Source organism: Phyllostomus discolor, chromosome 2, assembly GCF_004126475.2.
Source record: "Phyllostomus discolor isolate MPI-MPIP mPhyDis1 chromosome 2, mPhyDis1.pri.v3, whole genome shotgun sequence".
In the NCBI taxonomy this organism is placed as follows: domain Eukaryota; kingdom Metazoa; phylum Chordata; class Mammalia; order Chiroptera; family Phyllostomidae; genus Phyllostomus; species Phyllostomus discolor.
Window position 1 is genome coordinate 194,498,691 of NC_040904.2, and position 24,296 is coordinate 194,522,986.

The following is a 24,296-nucleotide window of genomic DNA, read 5'->3' on the forward strand; positions in this document are numbered from 1 at the left end:
CAACAAATTTTCATGATTAAAATCCTCAACAAAATAGGTGTAGAATAACACACTTCAACACAATAAAGTTCATATACAAGAAACCCACAGCTAACATTATACTCAATGGTGGAAAATGGAAAGCTTTTCCTCTCTGGTCAAGAACAAGACAAGTGTGTTCATTCTCACCACTTCTATTCAACACAGTACTGGAAATCCTAACTAGAGTATTTAGGCAAGACATGAAATAAAAGGCATCTAAATCAGAAAGGAAGAAATAAAATTGTAATTACTTGCAGATGATATAATCTTATATACAGAAAAACCTAAAGAATCAACCAAAAAAAAAACTACTGGAACTAATCAACAAGTGCAGGATATAAAAATCAACATACAGATATCAACTGTATTTCTACACACCAACATCTGAAAAAGAAATGAAACTATCACATTCAAAATAGCATTAAAAAGCCATCAAATATGAGTAAATTTACCAAGGAGTTAAATATCTATACAATAAAACTATAAGAATTTCATGAAAAGAATTTTGTGAAAAGAATTTCAAAAAAGCACAAGTGTGGAATTATCTGATGTTCATATATTAAAAGAATTAATATTGTTAAAATGTTCATACTACCCAAAGCCATTGATAGAATCAACACAATCCCAATAAAAACCCAATGGCATTATTCCCATAAACACAAAAAACTCCCAAAATTCATATAGAACCATAAAAGATGCAGAATAAACAAAGCAATTATGAAAAAAACAAAGCCAGATGCATTACACTTCCTGATTCCAAACTTATATATTCCAATGGTGTAGTAATTTAAATGGTATGATAGAGGCTAAAAATAGGCACAGAGGCCAATGGAACAGAACAGGGAGCCCAGAAATACACCCTGACATATACACTCAACTAGTATTTGACAAGGAAGCCAAGAACATTTAAGGGGGAAAGGATAGTCTCTTCTACAAATGTTGGCAATATTGGATAACCACATACAAAAAAAATGAATTTGGATCCCTATTTTAAATAAACTCAAAATGAATTTAAACTTTAACATAAGACCTCACACCTAAAACCCCTAGAAGAAAGTGTAGGGCAACCTCATTATCATTGGTCTTAGCAATAAATAATTTTTGGAGATAACATCAACAGCACAAGCAACAAAAGCAAAATTCAACAAGTAGGATGACATTATACTAAGTGGACATTATGTTGAGTGAGATACATCAGACAGAAAAAGACAAATGCTGTACGGTATCACTTACATGTGAAATACAAAACAAGTTAAAAACAGAAAGTAGAATGGTAGTTACCAGGAGCTAGGTGAGTGAATTGGGGAGATGTTTAAAGATACAAACTTGCAACCAGTAGAAAAATAAATTCTGGAAATCTAACACACAGCAGATTGATTATAGACAACAATAATGTATTATAAACCCAAAGTTGCTAAGAAACTAGATCTTAATTTTCCACCACAAAAAAAGAAACAATAAGTAATGCTAGAGGTGTAAGCTAATGCTATGCTGGTGATTATTTTTGCAATACATAAATGTATAAAATCAACACATAGTACACCTTAAATTTACATAATGTTAAATGTCAATTATATCTTAATATTATTTTTAAAATGATAACACTAGTACTTACGTTGTTGAAAACAAGACTGAGAGAAGAAATGTGTGTAAAATTTATTCCATTTTTAAGCATTGTCATGAAAGCCACTTTATTTGTTTATTCAAAGAGGCCTAAAAGAATGTGGAAGTGGACTGACTGGTTTATATCAAAATGAACAGAAGGGGAGGCATAGGAACAGAGATGAGGAAAAGAGGACCCAGGAGTAGAAGGGCATGCACTTTCTAACTACTGAGACTGGATTGTCAGGTGCAAATTGCAACAGTGTAAAATAGGGATTCATTTTGTAACCTATTCATAATCTGTAGCACCACCTTGTCCCATGAAACTAGAATTATTCCTAAGGGAAGTGTCTGTTCTGATTATGATAGTCATGGGGCAATAAATTCTCTGTGATGTGAGAAAAAGAAATGAAAGACAGACTGTATACTTACTGCCATCAAAAGCTCTGTATCTTTATGAGGCTTTTACTTAGCAACCAGAAATGAAATGAGAGGAAAGCCCATGGTATGCAGTCAATAATCATGACACCTTGATCTCTGTTTCACATTTTTTTCATTTACCTGAAAATTACTTAAATGAAATTTATAGGGGTGACATTGGTTCACAAAATCATACAGATTTCAAGTATAAAACCCATGAGACATCATCTGCAACTGCATCATGCACCCATTGCCCTAAGAAAATCTCTTTCCAACCCCGTTGCGCACTCCCTTTGCCCACCTCTACCTATATCCAAAGAAACCTGAAATACCTGAGAATTTTTTTATCTCTCAAATCCTAATTTTCTGTTAACTTTACTTTTGGTTCTTACTGTTAGATGCTTCTTCTTTCTTTGTACCCACAACATGTGACATTGAAGATCTACACAAAATTAAACAAAAATAATTTTTACTTGGTCCATGGGGTGGTAGAACTGTCTCAGAAACAGTGCAGCTGACTGATCTCACCAGCTGCACTGAGCCAGCCATTCAGCCAGACCTACGGGGTGGAGAAAAGAAAGCCACATGTATTTTTTAAGTATAGATTTACTGTATCAGATTTGGGGGGGGGGGGGGGGTCAGAGTACCACCTGACATGAAAAAGCCTTGTATCTCATATAAGGAGATATGTAAGATTCAGCATCTAATTGGTGTTTGAAATCCAGAAAGTTTCCTTTTATGTAGTCTCTAATGGCAGTGAAGATGTTAACTAGGTTTTCTATTGGCTGCTGGAAGATGGCGATGTCAGGTGATGGGACTATATAACCCCCTTCCTGCTGTAGGAACCCCCATTAAGGATCAGGAAGATTCCTTGTATGGTTTGAGAAAGTTAAGACTGTTACCTGTAGACATGAGGGTCAAAACGACCATGAACGGACACTGCTTTCTCCAAGGACTTGCTTTTTTCCTCTTCAGTGTCCTAGCAAGTGCTCAAGGTAAGTGTAGCCTCACTTCTTAAAATCAGCAGTGATACTGGATTAGCTCTAACAGTCTTGGAAGATGATCCTTGGAATTGTAAAGACAACAGCTCCCTACAGACCATTTGGTTTTCACCAAATGTAATCTTTAGTGACAGTTGATGTTGATTTTTTTCCTGTGGGGACTCTGTTTCTCAAGTTTAAATGGGAGATGTTGCAGAGATGTAAACCTTGTTCTCAGATTGACCCAAATCTGTGTTTCATGCCTCTCCAACACCTAAAGCTCAAATCACCTGCAATGGATTATGGCTGAGGGTCTTACCCCAGGCTGAGTCTCTGATCTGTTCTTCCTCTATTCTACATTATGTCTCTCTCAACTGGTATTTTGATATTTCTTCTCTTTTAGCCATTAGATTGTGTGTGTGCATACATGTGCATGAGTTTGTTGGAGAGAGAGAAATGGGTAAGGGGAAGTTTGAAGAGTATGTGAAGGTGAAATATGAAAGCAAGAATATGTCTTCCCAGAGAAATCAACATTTTAGATAGGAATCCATAGAACTCACACTCTCTATGCCAGACAGTTGAACTTGGTGGAGGAAGTGGTAGTGGTGGCGATGATACATGTGCATGTGTATATGATGAGGGCAGAGATGGAAACCTCCCTGCCTGTAAAGAAAGCTCTCCCAACATGAACTGTAATTACACCCCCAGATAACCTTACACCTGCAACCTAAGCCTGACTTTGAGTTATTTTTTTTTAATCTTCCCCACAAACCCACAGCTCTGATGTTTTTCTGCTTTACTCGAGTTTTTTCCCAGTTTTGGGTTCTTGGCAGAATTTTGGCTTCCTCTCTGAGATGTTTTCCCTTCCTAACACTTGGACTGATGGTCCTCGAGCCCTATTGTGCAACACAGAAAAGTGACCCCAAATGTAGGTGATCAAGGGTGAGTTAATATTAGCATTGAAAGCAGAAGGGAAATGGAGCCTCAGAGACTTCAAGATGTTCCTCTCTTGGTCAACCTTGCCCTGCCCCACTGGGGTACATGAGCTTGTCTTTATCATGATAAGAATCCTGTCCTTATCAACATCCCATGTTTAATTTTCTCTCTTATAGTTCCCACAGATCCTACATGAAAACTGGCTCCCATTAGGCCCCTGACTCAAATATCTTATGCAAGCTCCTAAAATGTAAATAATCTAGCCACATGCCTGGAGAGCTGGCTCTTGTAGGTGTGGGCCTTGGTCTTTGGCTGCTTTTGCAATGTGCCTCACCTCTCTATCCCTTCCCCTTAACCCATCTTTCCTTTTTATCTCAAGCCCCTCCAGTCAGAATTCTTTGTCTCTCTTCTTTGGAAAATTCTACTCCTCCCAACAAGAGCAGAAGTACTGTTTCTCTTCCCTTGTTATATTTCTTGAAGCTTCTAGTTTCTTGGGTTTTGGCCACATGCTAATAACGGTTGATTTTGATTTTTATCTGTATTAATGGCTTGTCCCATTATAGTCAGGAAAATTCTCTCTTTAACTCAACTAGTGTATCTTGCTTTGAACTCTACTTTTTTGTGCTATTGCTATAGCTCCTCCACTTGAATTATGGTTAGTATTTGCATAGTATATAAATACATTTTTTAATTTACTTTTATACTTTTTGTCTTCATCTATGTTATCTTGCATATAACATTTACTTGAATTTTGTTGCTTTATCCAAATTGACTTTTACTTGAAGTATCTAATCCATTTACATTAAATGCAATTACTGATAGTGTTGGGTTAGTGTTTACCATTTGCTTCTAATTGACCCACCTGCTTTGTATTTCTTCTTCTCTCCTCTTTTTGCCTTCTTTGTATTAGACACTTTTGTTATTATTCCATATTCTTCTCTTTTTCTTCAATTTTTAGCAGCTTTACTAGGCATGGGGCTTTTCATATCTTTCTTAGGGCCCTTTGAGCTTCTTGAATATGTATGTTATATTTTCCATCCATTTTTTACATTCTCAGCCATTATCTCTTCAGATATTACTGCTGTGGCACTCTTTGTCTCTGTCTCTGTGTGAGTGTGTCTCTCCATTCCTCATCCTCATCCTCCTTCTCTTCTCTAACTCACTAATTCTGTCTTAAGTTCTATCTAAGCTTCTTAGAACCTATTCTTTTAATTCTTAATTTTAGACATTTTATTTCCAGTTGGCATTGTTACATTGACTTTTTATATATATTTACAATTTTTTGTTTTATTTGTTCACCTTTTTACCTGTTTTTTACTCTCCCCTCTTTTTCTTAAATATGTAGAATCATAGCTAAAATCCATATCTGCTAACATCACCATCTTTTTCGTGTGTGTTTGTCTCCTCTTTTTTTCCACTTTGTTAATTTGTCAAATGATCTCATCTCTTTACGTGTCATGTAAGTTTTTATTGAATGCTCTAAATTATATATGAAAAAGACAAGCTATTCAAGATATATTGTCTAACATCTGAAAGGATTCATCTTCTGTTCTACTAGACAGGTGGGGGAGGGGAGCTGATCACCCTAATATTGAAATACAACCTAGAACTGAGCTGGAACAAGTCTGAATTGCAGTTTTGGTAACACTCAATTTACCTCCAATTTTTCCCTGTTTCTATGGCATGGGGTCATGGGGATTCCAGTTGAAAGCCTGCATGTTTTGGTAGCTTAGCACCCAAGAGAATGAGGGAATATCCACTCTGCTTTCCAAAATTTTTGACGTAGCTCTTTGGCCTCCTGCCCTTCACAGCTTTTATACTTGGCAAATATTTGAGTAGGAAACCTGTTGTATGAGAGTGGCCTGCAAGCCTCCAATTTTGCCACTCCAGTACCAGGTAACCCCCAAATTATGCTGGCTTCTTTGTCCCAACAGGAGTCCTCTGCCTTGCTTAAGCCCAGATTCTGTGCTATTAGCCCATGCACTGAATTGGAAAATTCCCATAGAGGAAAAAAAAGCTGTAGGCCTGACAGTTGCTGTGCCAGCAGAGCAAACACTGAAATTATCTCCATTATTTGGAATTTTAGCATGTATAGTCTGTGCGGTATCCACCAATATCTAATACCTTTACTTTTTTTTAACATTTCTCATCTCCTTTTTTGTATCCAGTAGGACCATTCCTAATGGAAACAAAAGTTCTAGGTTTTAGTCTCTACTCATCACTTACTTAGAGGAAACTGATAGACGTTATTTAACTTCTCTTTACATCCCATCTTCATGTGTAAAAATCAGAGAAAAATAATACAGTGGACCTGTCAAAATTGTCTGTTCAAATACTTTCAGAGCAGGAATATAACCTGTTTCTGCTCTATGATCAAGTTAGAAATACATGGTATTTTTCCTGCAGAGAACAAATAACTTCATATTTTCAATAGTAGCAACTCTTGACATGAAGATTAGTTTAGAGAAAGAAGCAACATTCTATGGTTTCCAGTGGAATGTCTGGCCAATGCCAATCAATATCATCTGACATTATCTCTAATGTGATGCGTGGGTCACCGGCCAGCAGTGATCATGGAATGCTGCAGATGACTCGATGAAAACACACGAGAAAAAACATGCACAGAGACAGACTAGTTTCTGTGGAGAAGTAGGGACGAAATGGCCACCCCCTCTAGTGGGGAGCGTGCCCATTTACTGTCCAAACCTGCTTTTATTGGGCTTATTTTGCATAATAATTCAGGTAAAGTACAGTACTCATTACGAGGAAGTAAGGAACAATAGATAACAAGGAACTCTGCCAGTCTATTTTGAGTCAGGGTCAAAGAGCTGTAAGACTTTGAGGAACAAACTAACTTCCTCCCTGGACCCTTCTCATTCAACTGAGAGCATTCTAAACAAAGGAGGTTTCACAGTAATTTACATGTTCTTTCTTAGGCCTGATCACCCGGGGGAATCCGCCCTTTTCAGCACAGAGCTGCACCACCCTGTCATTGTTTCAGGCTTAGGTGGAACACGGGAACTAAGGCAACCAAAAGATAAGGAGATTCTCTCCCAGAGATGAGAACTCAGGCTATGTCAAAGCCGAGGAGCAAGGGTCCATCACCCCCTTTTGCTGCAGCCCCCAAAGTCCTTCTTTTGGGGGCCTCCCAAAGTGATCGTGCCTGTCAGGTCATTCCCCACTTGGGGAATCTTACCCGTCTTTGGCTAACCGACCAAGCTTTGGGGTTCAGTTATGAATGAAGCAGCAGAAGCAGCACTCCTGCCAGGGAGATAAGCTTTTGTCTCCTTGCTGGCTTACGGTTCCAAGGGTGTTCCCTTAGCCTTAGCCTAGGTGGGGGTTACAGCTTCTGATACCAGGCAGGGAGGTTCCCAACACTAATGTAAGGATGTTCAATCTACCTAAAGAGAAGTACATTTTTTTGAAACTAAGTATTCAAATCTGGAGTCTTAAGCCTAGAATGTAAATGAAGTGTTCTGGGAGAAACCATGGCCTGTCTCATGGTCAGTTTTTCAGTTCTTGAGTACTATATACCAAGAAGAACAATTCTGATTGGGATGGAATTGATGGCTGCTACCTGACACTTCTGAGTAGTTCACCCCAGTTTCTCGTTCCATTCTCTTTAATCTAATTCTTCTAGTACTCAGGTCATTGGCACCAAAGTGTGAAATAAGCCAGCAGTAAAAGACCAATACCATATGATCTCACCTACAAGTGGAACCTAATCAAAAAAACAAACAAATGAGCAAAATATAACCAGAGACTTGGAAATAAAGGACAAACTGACTATGACAGAAGGGGAGGAAAGAGGGGAATAATGGGGGTGGGAGGAGAAGGGGCAAGAAAAGAAACACAAATAGAGGACTTATGGGCACAGACAATGGGGGAGGATTGACTGTGGGAGTAAGGGAGGGGAAAAAAAGGGGTGAGCAATGGGGAAAAGGCAGGACAACTGTAACTGAACAGCAATAAAAAAATATTTTAAAAAAAAGAAAGAAATCCATCCAGCTGGTAGCCCACTACAGTGACTCTGAACTCATATGCCTGCTCAGAGTAGGGATGCTAACATTTCCTGTATATCTTTTACAGGTACTATGCAGAACTCTACAAGTCAGAAGATTAACTTCAGACAGGACCCATGTAACAATTTTCTATCTGAGACTACTCACCACATTATTTTCACTTAATTTTTCCTGTATTTTTTCTTCTAATTTTCAACCCTATTTCTATTTTTTAATCCTAATACTCCCTTATCACTGCAGTAGGGAGCCAGACCTAGGTGTGATCCTCGTGCAGCCCAGCTACTCAGCTGAATTTGTCCCACAGGACCAGAAAACCCTTCTCTGTTTCCCTGTGTAAACTCTCCATTGGTCTCTCTCTCCTCAGACAGTGGACAGCTCCGCCTGGTGAACGGGAACAGTCGCTGTGCCGGCAGAGTGGAAATCCTTCACCAGGGCTCCTGGGGCACCATCTGTTCCGACAAATGGGACCTGAACGATGCTCAGGTAGTGTGCAGACAGCTAGGCTGCGGGGAAGCCCTCGATGCCACAGTTGCTGCTCACTTCGGGGCAGGATCAGGCCGGATCTGGCTGGATGATGTGAATTGCGCAGGAAGGGAGTCCTACCTATGGAAGTGCCCTTCCTTGGGCTGGGGACGACACAACTGCTGGCACAATCAGGATGCAGGGGTCATCTGCTCAGGTCTGTGCTGCACAATGTCAATTGTCTGTGGAGGAGATGGGGGCATTCAAGGATGGGAGTCTGAGCCCTGGGGTGGGGGTGGGGTTGTTGCTGAAAGGACCAGAGGAGAAGGAAACTTCCTTCCACAGTGCCTGTGCTGACTGCTTAGCTGTGGAGAAGCCTTCAAGGCCACTTACTTCTGGGCAGGATTAGGACGAATCTGGCAGGACAGTGTGAAGTGCACAGAAAAGGAGTCCCATGTGTGGAAGTGCTCTTCCCAGGGCTGAGGGCCATTATATGCAATTATGGGGAGAATGAAGGAGTCATTTGCTCAGGTATGGTCAGGGAATTGCCCACCAGGTGAGAGAATGGCAAGTCCCAAGGAAGCTGGTGTCTGATTACTGGAGCAATAGAAAATGAGTGGCAAAAGAATCTGACACATCTACCCATCATCCCCAAGTGCACAAAACACTTGTGAATGACAGGATTCCTCTACTTTCTTCTTATTGTCTCAGTTGCTATTCTTTCCTTCTTTGGTGACAAAATAGTTCATTTCAGTATTACCTCAATTAAATTCAATCTTCATGATTTTTTAAAATTTTACTTTTGTAAGAATGATTTTACAAATCCCTACACTTATTCCCTTTGTGAGCCACCCTATGAGAGGGAGGGTCAAGAATGAAGATGTACTTTCCTGGGTGGAACTGTTTCTGTGTATATAATGTAAGACACTGTTTTGCACTAGATTAGCAAGAATAGAGGCACAGAGGATACCACTAAACCAATCAGAGAGGGATTTTGGCTTTGTGCCAAATCGCAATTCTCTTTTCCGAATTCAAGCCTAAGTATTTGTAGTCTTTGGCCAGTAGAACCAGAGATCTTTCCATGAAATGCTTTGAATCATAGGTTCTCAATTCATTGTAACATGAAAAGATTCTTAATTTTTTCTTTCAAAACATCTGTAAACTCAAATTTTGGAGGGACACCTGCACTGGCAAGTCAATGGCAAAGGTAATAAAGTATTAATTTGTGTCTTTTATGTAAGAATTTTATAGTTTTTAATTGACAGCTCAGTGCATTTGGGGGTTTCTTGGATAAGAATGGCAATAAGGGAACAAACAGTTTTTGAAGAAAGGGGAAAGGGTTCACAGTAGCTATGGGTGGTGAGAATTTCAATGGGATCTTCCAAAGGACACATATGGGGTTCTCTGAGCAGCACAAAGAGTCCAGGGGCGGTGTAGAGAAGGCTCTGGGTAACTTCATGTGAATTCTGTGTGGCTGCTTGTAGGGATTGAGAAGAATGAGTTGTAAGGTGGACGCAAGAGTGACATAGGGAAAAGGTCAGAGTGATAAAAACAGGACCCCAGAGGTGAAATTTTAAGTAACTTGCCTAAGGACACAGGATATCTATATAGCAGGACACCAGACAGGGATATATCTGACCATAATTTTCATTTAGCTTTGGGTGAGGTTGATTAATACAAATATCCCTCTGATGAGGCAGTTTCATTTTCTTTGTGCTATCCAGGTCTCTCATACACTTAGTAGAGGTCTTAAACCTGTGTACTCCTGTTTATTCTCCACTAGGAATAAAGTCCTAAAAAGATAAGAACATTCTTTTATTCTAATTTACTTATCAAAGTTCCCAACACATGGCAAACTCTACAAAGATGTCTGTATTTTGAATAAAATAAGATGAAATAGACTCTCAATATTGTTTTCAATACCTTCTCCTATCTAAATATCAGACCTGTGCAGGGAGTTTAGAGATGCCTCATTTGAAGCCTCCCTTCTCTCTCCCTTTTCATCATTTGCCAACCAGAGACTCCATTTTTGCCTATTTCTGGGCCTCCCCTGTCCCATTCACCTTGCTCTTTACTGCTTCCTGATGGAAAGTTCATGCTGACCACTCTGGCTTTATAGGGGAACACATAGCCCAAAGGCAAAGGGCAAGTTTGGTCTTAAAAAGACACTTGAATCTTTCTGGGTCTCTGAATGGCCAAATACCACAACAAATGGAGACATTTCCCACATCTCAGACAACATGGTTCCCTGTTTCAATCAGAATAGTAGGATCCTGGACTGAAGGATAAGGAGCTGGAAGGGTACAGGCATAGGTGAGGCTGACCATCAGAACCTTGAGAATTCTTGGTTTGGAGGCAGATGAGTCACAGCAACAGGGAGGACAGAGCAGACAGGGTTGGTCAGAATCTAAATAATAAAAATGAGACTTAGAAGAAAGGTAATGATACCCAGCCTGGTCATCCTTGCCCCTCTAGATAAAAATCAAGACAAAATAAAGCTATAACAACAAGAAGGAATATTTCCTCTGGCCAAAAGAACCCTAAACAGAAGCTGATATGTAGAAAATTGGGGATCTCCTAGGCTCAGGCACAGGTGCAGAAAGAGTAGTTTCCTAAAGACCTGGCCCCCTGAGATCCCTCTTGTCACTCAGGCTGACATCTCTCTAGCAAATGAGTTAAATTTGGAAAATGGAGAGAAGAGTAGAGGTGAATCACCCAGGAGAGTGGGCCATGATATATGCTTACCAGTGGGCCTGAAGGGAGATGAGATGTTGTACTAACCTGGGATGTGGAGCTGGTGTTGAGAGCATAAAACAGGCACAGAGGAAGTGAAGTCCGGAGCCAACAGTATTCCCTAATTCTGCAACTTTGAACAAGTCCCTCTCATGATAAAGCCTCCCCAGATTCTGTCTTCTCTGGCTAAAATAAGAACATAGTGCTTGAGGATCCCCAGTATTATTTACAGCCTTTAAAGCTTGCTGAACTTTAATCTTAAGACTGAAAGAGTCCATATTTTGCTTGGTGTGAGCTTGGTGCCTCCCTCCTTTTTAATTCAAGTAAAGCTATGTCCATATCTCTTCCTATTTATGACTCAATATGTGAGCATAGTTCACTACAGTGCAAGACACAGATTTCAGATTTTGGGGTTTTTTGTTACTTTCAACTTTTGTTATGTTGGTACTTTGGGGTTTCTGTAGTATTAGGTTAAACATATTAATTCTAAATTCAGTATTTCTTTATAAAAACTACTTGTCCTCTGTCATTTCTTCTGCTTAGGCAGGTTTTTGAAAATGTGTCCTGATGTTTTTCAGGCCAGGTCAGGAAGATCAGTTTCCAATGAAAGGGTAAAGAGCTGGACAGTTCTCACTATAAGCCCAGCACCTACCCTGAAAATTTCACTCACTCTTTCTTCTCAGATAAGCCAGTCAGAATTCAGTGAGAATACCCATGTGAGTCAGATTCTTCTTGCACCCTCGTTTGTACAGAAAATTCACTTACCTTCCCATAAATATATAAATAGCCCAAAACAATTGGGGATTATCCTTCATGAGCCCCAATACTATTTTACTTCAGATGCCATCTATGGAAGTACTGAATTATTACAACTTCACTTCTCACTAGCAATACCAGTCTTGCACACATATTAAATTCTTCTTCCCAATCACAGACCAATAAGAGAATTTGTCACATCACAGAAGTGAACAACTTTAATCAGTATGAAAATGTAGGGTCATATTAGGTGACATGCTGAAGCAATGTATGTCAGCAGGGGTGCCCCAGAATGAGTCTTTGTTACAATCAACTGTTTTTCAAAGGAGATATGTACATTTCATGTTTTCTCTCAGTGCATTATTGTTAGGTGGTAGATGGGAAGGGCACAGGGTGATAAAATGTGTTAAAGACTTGTTCCACAAATATTTATATCTTTCATCTATACTAAACCTTTTGCAGTTTAGAAATCTCCAAATTATAGCTTGTTTGCTCTCTGCTCCCTTCCTCTCCCTCTCCTTTTTCACAGCATGATGGGTTTTTATCTCAAGACTCCAAGTAGCAGAAGAATATACAGTTAGCATGTAGATAAGATTGAAATACCTCTATTACTCTTACTCCTTAGCATTTGCTAAGTAATTCCTGTGTCTCGGAAGAAAAACCCAGTAGGAAGTGATCAACAAACGTAACTATCTTCAATATTGCCTCTGAGAACTCACTCTCTCAAGAAAAGTAAAACCTTCATACCATTAGCTATGACATGTTTCCAATTCAAGCCAGGATCATGAACACTTTACTGGGTTTCTGTTTTTTCCATCTCAGGATTTTTGCGTCTGGTTGGAGGGGATGAACGCTGCTCAGGTCGAGTAGAAGTACGTTTTATAAGAGGCTGGATTCCAGTGTCTGATGCATACTTTACGTGGCCCACTGCTCAGGTCATCTGTGCAGAGCTAGAGTGTGGCAAAGCTGTGTCTGTCCTGGTGGATGTGCCTTTCAGAGAGTCAGATGGACAGGCATGGGCTGAAAAGTTCCAGTGTAAGGGGCAGGAGCGTGCACTCCAGCTCTGCCCCAGAGTGCCCTGTCCAGGAGGTGCTTGCCAGCACAGTGGGGCTGTTCAAGTTGTCTGTTCAGGTGAGATGCACAGCAGGACTTTAACCTCCCTTCATACTCTTTGGGGGTAAGAAAAACATGAGATTTTGCTAAAATCCTGTTTTCTCCTACCAGCATACACAGAAGTGCGGCTCATGAAAAATGGCAACTCTCGGTGTGAGGGACAAGTGGAGATGAATATTTCTGGAAGATGGAGAATGCTCTGTGCCTCTCACTGGAACATGGCCAATGCCAATGTGGTCTGTCGTCAGCTCAGCTGTGGAGTTGCCATCTCTACCCCAAAAGGAGCCTACTTTGTGAGAAGAGGTGACCAGATCTGGAAAGCCCAATTTCACTGCTCAGGGACTGAGCCCTTCCTATGGAATTGCCCAATGACTGCCCTGGGCATTCCTGACTGTACCCATGGGAACACAGCCTCAGTGATCTGTTCAGGTAAGACAAAGAGAAGGACTACCTGGTACTATGGTTATTTCTTGAGTGGAATGTCTCTAAGAGCAGAAAGTGTGGAAAAGCTCCCCTCAAAAGTGAAGTATTTCAAAGAAATAAGAAATACAGTTGTTCTCAATGTTCATTCATGTTTTTGGTCAAAGTAAGAGGTGTGAAGAGGAATAATATTTTTCAAATAAATATTTTATGTAAGTATGATCATAGGGAATGTATAAATAATAAGTGTACACCTCAGTCATGTGCCCCACCCCAGATTAATAAAGGGAACATTAAAAGCACCCAGGTAGTCACCTCCCCCTCCCACCATTCATTCTGCCCTCCCTCCTCTCCAAACCAGGCCGTTTTCTAACTTTAACTACCATGGAATATCTTTGTCATTTTTTGAACTTCATAAAAATCATGAAATGCTTTTTATGTGTCTAACTTCTTTGACTCCACGTTATGTTTGGAATTCATTCATACTATTGCTTTAAGTAGCATTTTATTCATTTTTCATGCTATAGAGTATTCCATTAAATAGTCACATGACCAAGTATTGATCAATTCAACTAATGGTAGATTTCGGTTGTTTCCAATTCTTAACTATTACAAATATAATGCTACAGATTACCATGACAATGATTTTTGGTGCAAATATGTATACTGATTTTGTATGTTTGATCCTTGGCCTTTTATTTACTCCCTTAATCATATGATATTCTTTGTTAAGTCAAGTCTTTAATTTTATTTTTTCATTTTTTAATATATTTTATTGATTATGTTATTACAGTTGTCCCATTGTTTTCTCCCATTTATTCCCTTCTGCCCTGCACTCCCCTCTCACCAGCATTCCCCCACCTTAGTTCATGTACATAGGCCATAAGTATAATTTCTTTGGCCTCACCATTTCCCATACTATTCTTATCCTCTCCCTGTCTGTTTTGTATCTACCACATATGCTTCTTATTCCTTGTACCTTTCCCCCATTCCCTACTCCCCTTCTCCACTGATAACCCTCCATGTGATCTCTATTTCTGTGAATCTCTTGTTCTTCTAGTTGTTTGCTTAGTTCATTTTTGTTTTTGTTTTTCTAGGTTTGGTTGTTGATAGTTGTGAGTTTGTTGTCATTTTACTTTCCATATTTTTAATCTTTTTTTCCTTAGATAAGTCCCTTTAACATTTCATGTAATAATGGCTTGGTGATGATGAACTCCTTTAACTTGACCTTATCTGAGAAACACTTTATCTGCCCTTCCATTCTAAATGAGAACTTTGCTGGATATAGTAATCTTGGATGTAGATCCTTGCCTTTCATGACTTTGAATAGTTCTTTCCAGCCCCTTCTTGCCTGTAAGGTTTCTTTTCAGAGATCAGCTGACAGTCTTATGGGCACTCCTTTGTAGGTAACTGTCTCCTTTTCTCTTGTTGTTTTTGGGATTCTCTCCTTATCTTTAAGGTTGGGTAATGTAATTATAATGTGCCTTGGTATGTGCTTCCTTGGGTCCAACTTCTTTGGGACTCTCTGAGCTTCCTGGATTTCCTGGAAGTCTATATACTTTGCCAGATTGAGGAAGTTCTCCTCCATTATATTTTCAAATAAGTTTTCCATTTCTTGCTCTTCCTCTTCTCCTCTAACACCACTATGATTTGGATGTTGGAGTGTTTAAAGTTGTCCTGGAGGTTTCTAAGCCTCTCCTCACTTGTTGAATTCTTGTTTCTTCATTCTGTTCTGGTTGAATGTTTACTTCTTACTTCTAGTCCAAACTGCTGATTTGAGTCCCAGTTTCCTTCTCTTCCCTATTGGTTCCCTGTACATTTTCTTTTATATCACTTTTCATAGACTTCATTTTTTTCCCTATTTTGTGACCATACTCAACCAATTCTGTGAGCATCCTGATTTCTAGTGTTTTGAATTCCGCATCTGATAGGTTGGCTATCTCTTCATTACTTAGTTGTACTTTTTCTGAACCTTTGATCTGTTCTTTCACTTGGGCCGATTTTTTTTTTGTCTCGGCACACCTGTTATGTAGTAGGGGAGGAGCCTTAGGTGTTCACCAGGATATGGCAACCCATGTCACTGTGTTGTGGGGGAGGAGTCTGAGAGGGAACAATGCCACTTGCTCAGCTCTCAGCCAGCATTCATTCACTTCTTTCTGACTGACAAGCTACCCACAAGCAAATTGGGCCCTTCTGGTGCTGATTGCTGAATGGATAGGTTTATGTATGTTCTACGACCCTGTGGGTCTCTCTAAGGAACTCTCCTGAGAGGCTGGGAGTTTTTCCTGCCACCTCAACCCACACAGGTTTTTCCAGTCAGAGGTTTTGAGGCTTTATTTCCCCATGCAGGAGGAAAATGGAGACAACTGTACTTAAACAACAACAAAAATTATAAAATAAAAGAAATTTTGACATTGTCAGAGGCAGAACTCTCTATAAAGATGAACTCTAGTATTATAACATTGCTCCTAACATACAGCTTTCATCTCAGACCCCATCACTAGGTTATTATGAAATTCAAGTTCCTGCTCTTCAACCCTACTAACCCCCTGACTGTTTGTGTAGGAAACCAGACCCAGGTGCTGCCCCAGAGCAACTCAGTGTCTGCACCAGCAAGCTCTGCACTCTCAGAGGATATTGCTGCCAACTGCTCAGGTGAGGGCTCCCACAGAACCAGAAAACCCTCCTCTTTTTCACTGTGTACAAGCCCCATTGGCCTCTCTCTCCTCAGACAGCACAAGGCTCCGCTTGGTGGATGCAGGCAGTCGCTGTGCTGGCAGGGTGGAGATCCTTCACCAGGGCTCCTGGGGCACCATCTGTGATGACAGCTGGGACCTGAACGATGCCCAGGTGGTGTGCAGACAGCTGGGCTGTGGGGAAGCCCTCAATGCTACAGTGTCTGCTCACTTCGGCACAGGATCAGGCCAGATCTGGCTGGATGACATCAACTGCACAGGAAGGGAGTCCCACCTGTGGGAGTGCCCTTCCCGGGACTGGGGACAGCACAACTGCTGGCACAAGGAGGACGCTGGGGTCATCTGCTCAGGTCTGCACTGCACATTGTCCTTGGGCTGGGGAGGAAATGGGGGCCCTCGAGGATGGCAGTCTGAGCCCTGACGGGTATTGCTGAAAAAGGGCCATCAAATAAGGAAGCTTCCTTCCACAGGACTTGTCTGTCTAGCAGTTATGGCAATTGGCGCTTTCCTTTCCTCCTGCAGCACCTAGGGCTCTGGTCCTTTCTTTTCAGCAATATCTCCTGACAAAGCCATTTTTTATAGAGTTTCCATTGAAAGCAGGGCTCACTCTTTAGTTGTTTATGGTGATAAATCTTGAGATCCTATTGATGCTGTGATGGATTACTATAGGGTTTTAAACAACACAGATTTATTATTTTTATAGTTCTGTACATTAGAAGTCTGACAAACATCTCACTGGGCTGACACCAAGGTCTCAGCAGGGCTGCATTCCTTCTGGAGGCTCCAGAGAAGACTTCCTCTCCCTGGCTTTTCTTCTTCCCAAAGCTGTTGTGCATTCTTTCCTGGGCTCCAAGCTCTTTTCTTTTTTTCTTCAAACAAACAACATTGCCCCCCTCTGACCATTCTTCCTTAGTCACATTTCCCTCTGAATTGAAGCTAGGAAAGTTTATTTGTTTTCAAGGGCAGTGGGTCTAATTATTAAACTGAACTCACCTGGTTAATGCACAATATCTCAGGTTAATCTCACCATCCCAAGGCCCTCATCTTAATACTAACATACAGTCCCTTTTGCCATAAAAGGAAACATTTCACAGGTTCCACGGTGCAGAATGTAAAATTCTTTGGGGTTCCATTATTCCATCCATCACCCACTATCCGCATCCCCATCCACATTCCCTTCCACATATTCTGTCAGAAGTTTTGTCAGAAGTAGTATTCGGCTCTTTCTCCCTGCAGAGGGTCCAGGATGGTGTTCTTCTCTGTTCATGTTCCACTACATAGAGATACACAGACACAAATGAACAAAGAAAAAAGGAACACAAGTTTCAGTCTTGCCACTCAGTGGCTGTCTCCTCAGCAGAGTCAGTGATGAGTACTCACATCCTTGGGGAGAGAGAAAGAATACAGAGATACAGTGGACCACTCACTGTGCCCTGTTTCCACCTTTCACTTTTAGAGTTCCTGGCCCTGAGGATGGTGAGCGAGGACCAGGAGTGTGCCGGGTGGCTGGAAGTTTTCTACAATGGGACCTGGGGCAGTGTCTGTCGCAGCCCCATGGAAGCCACGACCTTGTCTACGATCTGCAGACAGCTTGGTTGTGGGGACAGGGGGACCCTTGACACTTCTGTTGATTATAGAGAAGGTTCTAGACCCCGGTGGGTGGATGGAATCCAGTGTCGGAACACTGATATGTCTCTCTGGCAGTGTCCTTCTGACCCTTGGAAATACAATTCATGCAGTCCAAAGGAGGAAGCTTACATCACATGTGCAGGTATTTACTGTCTGTTTCTATCATAGTCCTATCCCTGTAGGATGCTGTTAGTAATACTTATATTTTCAAACCTAAGAGATGATTTTAGGATGACTGTACAAGAAAAAGATGGATAAAGACGACTTAATCCACATGTTGCAATCAATCAGGTTTAAAGGAAAAAAATGAGAAAACCTGTGCTCCTAGCAATTATTGTGAGAAATATCACAAAGATAGGCAAAAACATGTGGGAGCACCATTAATACTCTGATAAACTTTCAAAGGAGGTGCTAACTAGTTTAGAGTAGTTAACAGATATGTCAAGCACCTTAATGTAAGTGAGGAGCAGAGCAGAGACTCAATTCTGATTGGTTCATGTATTAAACTCATGATATTTTACTCTGAAATGTATCTATACCACTTCTGCTACTTCTCAAGTCAGTTTATTGGCTGAGTGTAATTGGGTGTCTGTAGGTACAAATTTATACTTTAGGTAAAAGAACAGAGCAGAGAAAAATTATAGTCACAGTTCTCACAGCATTTACAATCCATTGATGAAAACACTCATGAGGCATTAATTTCAAGTTATGAAAAATGAGAAAGTGCTTGGCATTGTGTAATACAGGTAAAAGAAGAATTGTATTTGGATGGAACCTGCAGGATGAGTATGAGTTTTCAAAGGAAGAAAGTGGACAGGTCATTTTGGTAATTGTAAATACTGAATTGGGATAGGACATGGTATATTTGAGGTACTGAGAAAATTCAGTCATGGCCAGAGCAGAAAGAGGGTGAAGGAGAGGGAAACAGGATTAGCTAGGGATTACCCTGGAACTGTGAGCAGAGCAAAGACCTCTGTTAAGTTGGACCCATAAGAATAATGCTGTTAAAGAGGATTTTTTTTTAACTGCTTTGTTGCCACACCATGGAGAACTCCTAGGAGATCAGTGGCTCCATGTCCCCATATTTTTCTGCACGAATTTGTCTCTTGTAAGAGGCCCTCAGTATATTGGTCTTCTTGGCTAGTCATTCATATCCTGGGCCTTTCCCCTCTACTATTGTGTACTCTCTATTCCCTCATTCCAATCTCCCAAAATCTTCTGCAGAACCTGCTGGAATTTGGAGCCCATCAACTGTAAATTTTCTTATTCCCTCAGTGTTCCCTTCACTTCTATGTTGAGATCAAAGCCTAACTTTTCCTTGCAAATACTGATTTTCTTGTCAGTATTCTTACTGATTAGAGACTCTGTGTTTTTCTTTCAACACACTTTTTTCTACGCTGAGACTTGGATTAGGTACACTCCTTGCTCTCAATTATCATTTTTGTTTCTTTTTTAAAAATATATTTTATTGATTATGCTATTACAATTTTCTTATCCCCCCCCCCTTTATTCTCCTCTGCCATGCACCCCTGCTCCAACCAGCATTACCCTTGATTCATGTCCATGGGTGTTACATATAAGTTCTTTGGCTTCTACATTTCCTATACTATTTTTAACCTCCCCCTGTCTATTTTATACCCATCATTTATGCTTCTTATTCCTTGTACCTTTTTCCTCATTCTCTTCTTTCACCTCCCTGCTGATAACCCTTCATGTGATCTCCATTTCTATGGTTCTGTTCCTGTTCTAGTTGTTTGCTTAGTTTGTTTTTGTTTTTGTTTTTTTAGGTTTGGTTGTTCATACTTGTGACTTTCTTATCATTGTACTGTTCGTATTTTTTATCTTCTTTTTCTTAGATAAGTCCCTTTAACATTTCATGTACTAAGGACTTGGTGAAGATGAACTACTTTAGCTTGACCTTATCTGGAAAACACTTTGTCTGCCCTTCCATTCTAAATGAGAGCTTTGCTAGATAGAGTAATCCTGGATGTAGGTCCTTGCCTTTCATGACTTTGAGTACTTCTTTCCAGCCCCTTCTTGCCTGTGAGGTTTCTTTTCAGAAATCAGCTGATAGTCTTATGGGAACTCCTTTGTAGGTAACTGTCTCCTTTCTTCTTCCTGCTTTTAAGATTCTCTCATCTTTAAGGTTGGGTAATGTAATTATGATGTGTCTTGGTGTGTGCTTCCTTGGGCCCAACTTCTTTGGGACTCTGAACTTGCTTCTGCTGGGCTTGCACCAGGCTTGGCACTAGGGAATTTGTGTTCTTCCCACTAGTTTGGTTTAAGATTAGAAAAAGGCCAAGTCCTTTCTCTTTCATTTAAATTATAAAGACTTTGCTTACTTACTATAAGCAGGAAAGACATAAGATGTAAAAGAAGAATTTATCCCACTCCTTGTTCATTCATATCCTCCTGATATAAACAGGATTAATGTACTAGTAAGTACCATTTTCTAAATTCATCCATTTTCACTAAAGTATATCCAAGCTCATACCCATAAAAGGATATCTGTAGATGGTGTTTTATTATTGGTTTTTACAAAATTGAGATTCAATCATATATATTATTGTTAAATTATTTATTTAGTAACATATTTTTATAGTATTTTTTCAATTACCATTTATCCCACTTATAACTTCTTCCTCCTCTACCCAACCTCCTCTCACCTACAATCACCACACGGTCCTCCAAGTGGATATAGCTCATTTAAATAATGGCAAATATTTCATTCATGAGAAATTGGTACTACAGTTCATATAACCATATGCTTATTTACTGGTAATCCAATTATTTTCAAATTTTCCTATATAAATAATTATGTGATATGTATCATCATTATGCATCTCTACATACTAATGAGTTTTTTGCTGTAGGATTACTTCAAATATTTATATTATTACATCAAATGATAAGTAGATGCACATACACATAAATCTTAGATATGGTCAAATTATTTTCTCAGGTTAATTATTTTCAATTATCTTCTTCATAACTAGATAGAAGATACTGAGATTTTTCAAGAACTGACTCTTAAGCCAAATCACATAGATGTTCTAAAATCAATAAGCTTACAAAGCCTACAAATCTCATTGTATTTGGAGTGTGATAGGGTAACAGTTGCTTTGCTTCTCTTTCTTTTTCCTCCTTCCCTTCTCCCTCTTTCCTTCACTCTCTTCTTTCCATCTCTTCCTTCCTTCTTTTACATTTTCAGTGTTTTCTCTTCCCTCAACACTTTTTCTTGCCTCTTGGTTTATTCCTCTCACGTCATGCTACACCCCATTCAGATATACTTTGGACAATATGATGGGAGTTGCCTGAAATCCACAGCAGTGAGAAATAGATATTTTATAGGCAGAGGCTCACTCCCTTCCTTGCCTCTCTTTCCTCATCTTTGTCTTCTTAGTCTCATGAAAGACTGAAGAAATATTAAGCTACAAGACCTATTGATGACAATTTTTTACAATCAAACACAATGAATGAAGGATAGTGATGTTTCAATCCTGAAGTCACAATCACACTAGAAAGTTCCTGCCATCATGTTCAGAGATGTTCTCTGCATAGGGCAGGAGGTTTGATAGGATGATATGGAAAGAAGACCAACTCTGATATTTTATGGCAAGTATTGTGAATACTTCTATTTTCTTTTGTTGTTTTGAATTTATGTCCATTTTCTTTGGCTTCAAATCTTACATGTGTTTTGTTTTGATCCTCTGTATCTTATGAAGGTAGTTTTTCTTAGTATATTTATTCAACTCTCATACAGACATTTCTGCCTCACTAACTAGCCAGTTATCTTTCTCTAAATTCTACTTTTTCTAGTACTTTTTTAAAAAAGTATCCTGTCCCCATAGTTATCTTTTATACTTATCCATTTTTCACAATGAAAAAATTATGAGGAAAGTTTACAATCTGTTGTATAATTTCTCTTTAAAAAGTGTAAGTGCACTATTGAATACCAATTATTTCTGTGATTCTGGACTTACTTGTTTTTAACATTCACTATTTATTACCACATATCATTAATATTAATTTATATTTCTATTATTTCCTTGCTGAAGAGCAAGATTTAAAAGTATTATATTTTGCTGCATTTTATTTATTGATTCATTTATTCAATAAATGTCCATCAAGCTCCTATACATAGCATTTATAGAAGATTCTCAATGTATACTTGTTAAATGAGTGTGTACAATGTACCAGGTACTGTCCTAATGACAGAAACACAGAAGTGAAAAAATATGCAAGGTCCTTCCATTAGGTGCACTTTCATTCAGTGGTGTGTGTGTGTGTGTGTATTTGTAGTGGAATGTAAAGAGTAATAAACAAGTAAACAGATAAAGTAATTCTAGCTGGTGGTAGAAGCTAGGGCCCAATGAACATCTTAGTAACTCAGGCCATTAAACTAATTATGAGGCCTGTGTTTCTTGTCACTGGACTGAGCCAAGGACCCTAAATAACCTTGTTGTGAGGCAAGACCATACTCAGCAGTCCCTGATCCAGTGCTTCCCCACTGTCTGCTTCTACAGGAATGAGACCCAAGAGCTGTCCCACTGCTGCCCCCTGCACAGGTATATGAGCCCCTTCCAGCTCCCCTATGGGCTCCCAGGGCTCCCTCCTTCACATCAGAATTGGCAAAAGGAGTTCCTGCTGCCCTGTCAGACAGAGAGAAGCTTCGACTCAGGGATGGAGGCACCGAATGCTCAGGGAGAGTGGAGGTTTGGCACAATGGCTCCTGGGGCACAGTGTGTGATGACTCCTGGAGCCTAGCAGAGGCCGAGGTGGTGTGTCAGCAGCTGGGCTGTGGCTCTGCTCTGGAAGCCCTGCAGGAGGCGGCATTTGGCCCAGGAAAAGGGCACATCTGGCTGGATGAGGTGCAGTGCAGGGGCAGGGAGTCCTCCCTGTGGGCCTGTGCTGTGCAGCCCTGGGGGCGGAGTGACTGCAAGCATGAGGAGGATGCTGGAGTGAGGTGCTCTGGTAAGTGGTGGAGGGTGGTGGGTTAGGCTCTTGGTTGAGCTGGAGCAGGGGTGGGGAAATGGGCTGGACTGGGGTAAAATGGGCAGTTGGTATTCAGAAAGCATCTAGGAGCTGTAATTCTGGATTAGGAAAGGGGGAGCTGGGAGGACACAATATTGATATTATGCTAACCAAAGGGAGATTTCAAGGCTCAGGTGAGAAAAGTGGGTAACCCTGCATTCTGGCCAATTTCTGTGCTCCCAACTCCTGTTTTTCTCTCTAGGTAAAAGAACAACATTGCCAACCACTACAGCAGGTGCAGTGCCACCATCCATGGGTATGAGACCATGGTCAAATTCTTGGGACATGTTCTATAGAACCTCTGACAGAATTAGCCAACTCAGAAAGGAAAAATCCCAAAGAGCAACTGGGTGCTGGGGAGTTATTAGGGTGTTTTCCTTGGACAAACGTCCCCTTCCTTGGTTCACTGTGCCAGAAGTTTCTCATGCCTTCAGGCCATGGGAGGCTGGCTCTAAGGATTTCTTCACCTTCCCATGTTTGTAGCTCCTCAGCAGCTGAAATGACTGTTGGATGTTCTAGTCTGGTGAAGCCCAAGAGAAGGGGCTGAAACTGTGCCCTGGCCCTCAGAGACTGTTGTAGTTCTGAGGCTCCCTGATAACCCCAGCACTCCCATGGACCATCCTGGAGTGAAGTTGAATTTATCTTAAGACATGGGCTGAGAGAGTGCCCACCAGGGTGGCAGTCCATCCTATTATGTTGGAAGCTGGTACTGCACTGTCCTGAGCTCTCTGAAAATGTTGGTGTAAGTGAGATTAGCTGTACATGTGCCTTTCTCCAAAACCTCTTGGCTTTGTTCTTTATAGGGACCAAATCTGGCCCAAGATGGACAGGTCTTGCCCCTGGCATCTTCTCCCTGCCTGGGATCCTTTGCCTCATCCTAGGGGCCCTTCTCTTCCTGGTCCTCATCATTCTGGTGATTCAGCTGCACAGACAGAGAATAGAACACAGAGGTGGGCTGCAGGGGGTACTGGCTAACATGGAAAGTATATGCAGGCAAAAAATGGGACAGGGCACCAAGGGGAAAAATGGGCAAAGTATCTGTTCTTACTGCACTAGTTTGCAAAATCCATCTGCTTCTGGTATTCAGCTAAGGGCTAAATTTACAGATGTTTTAGAGGGTGGGGTGTGAGCTCTCATAAGACATGGCTTTTTATGTGAGATAGGAAAGAGTAGGAGCTGACCTTTGGATACAGAATCAGACAAAGGTAGATGGTGCAGACATGGTACTTGGGCATAAGACTAGAGGTTTTTTCCACTTGTGAGCATAGGGGACAATGAAGGATCAGCCTGTTGGTTCAGGGCTGTGTCAGAGGGAAATCTCTGATCTGCTGGTGGTTTGCTCAGCCTTATCCAGCCTTGAAGGTGCTCTTGACCAGGCCGTGTATGAGGAGATTGATTATCTTGGGACACCGAAGGAGGATCTACTTAGCAGCCCAGGTGAGTGTCCCTGCCTTGCCCTCCTGGGACCTCTA

At 40.6% G+C, this 24,296-nt stretch overlaps 1 protein-coding gene across 1 annotated transcript in view; it reads left to right on the forward strand.

Annotated features, from left to right (window-relative positions):
• Positions 1-2,971: 2,971 nt before the first annotated feature.
• Positions 2,972-24,296, forward strand: part of LOC114513903 — a 364,074-nt gene continuing 342,749 nt past the window's right edge. Inside the window, 7 exon segments of the mRNA XM_036016964.1 lie at positions 2,972-3,038; positions 8,346-8,660; positions 12,755-13,063; positions 13,157-13,474; positions 16,031-16,120; positions 16,197-16,511; positions 17,618-17,932. Of these exon segments, the coding sequence (XP_035872857.1) occupies positions 2,972-3,038; positions 8,346-8,660; positions 12,755-13,063; positions 13,157-13,474; positions 16,031-16,120; positions 16,197-16,511; positions 17,618-17,932 (1,729 nt within the window).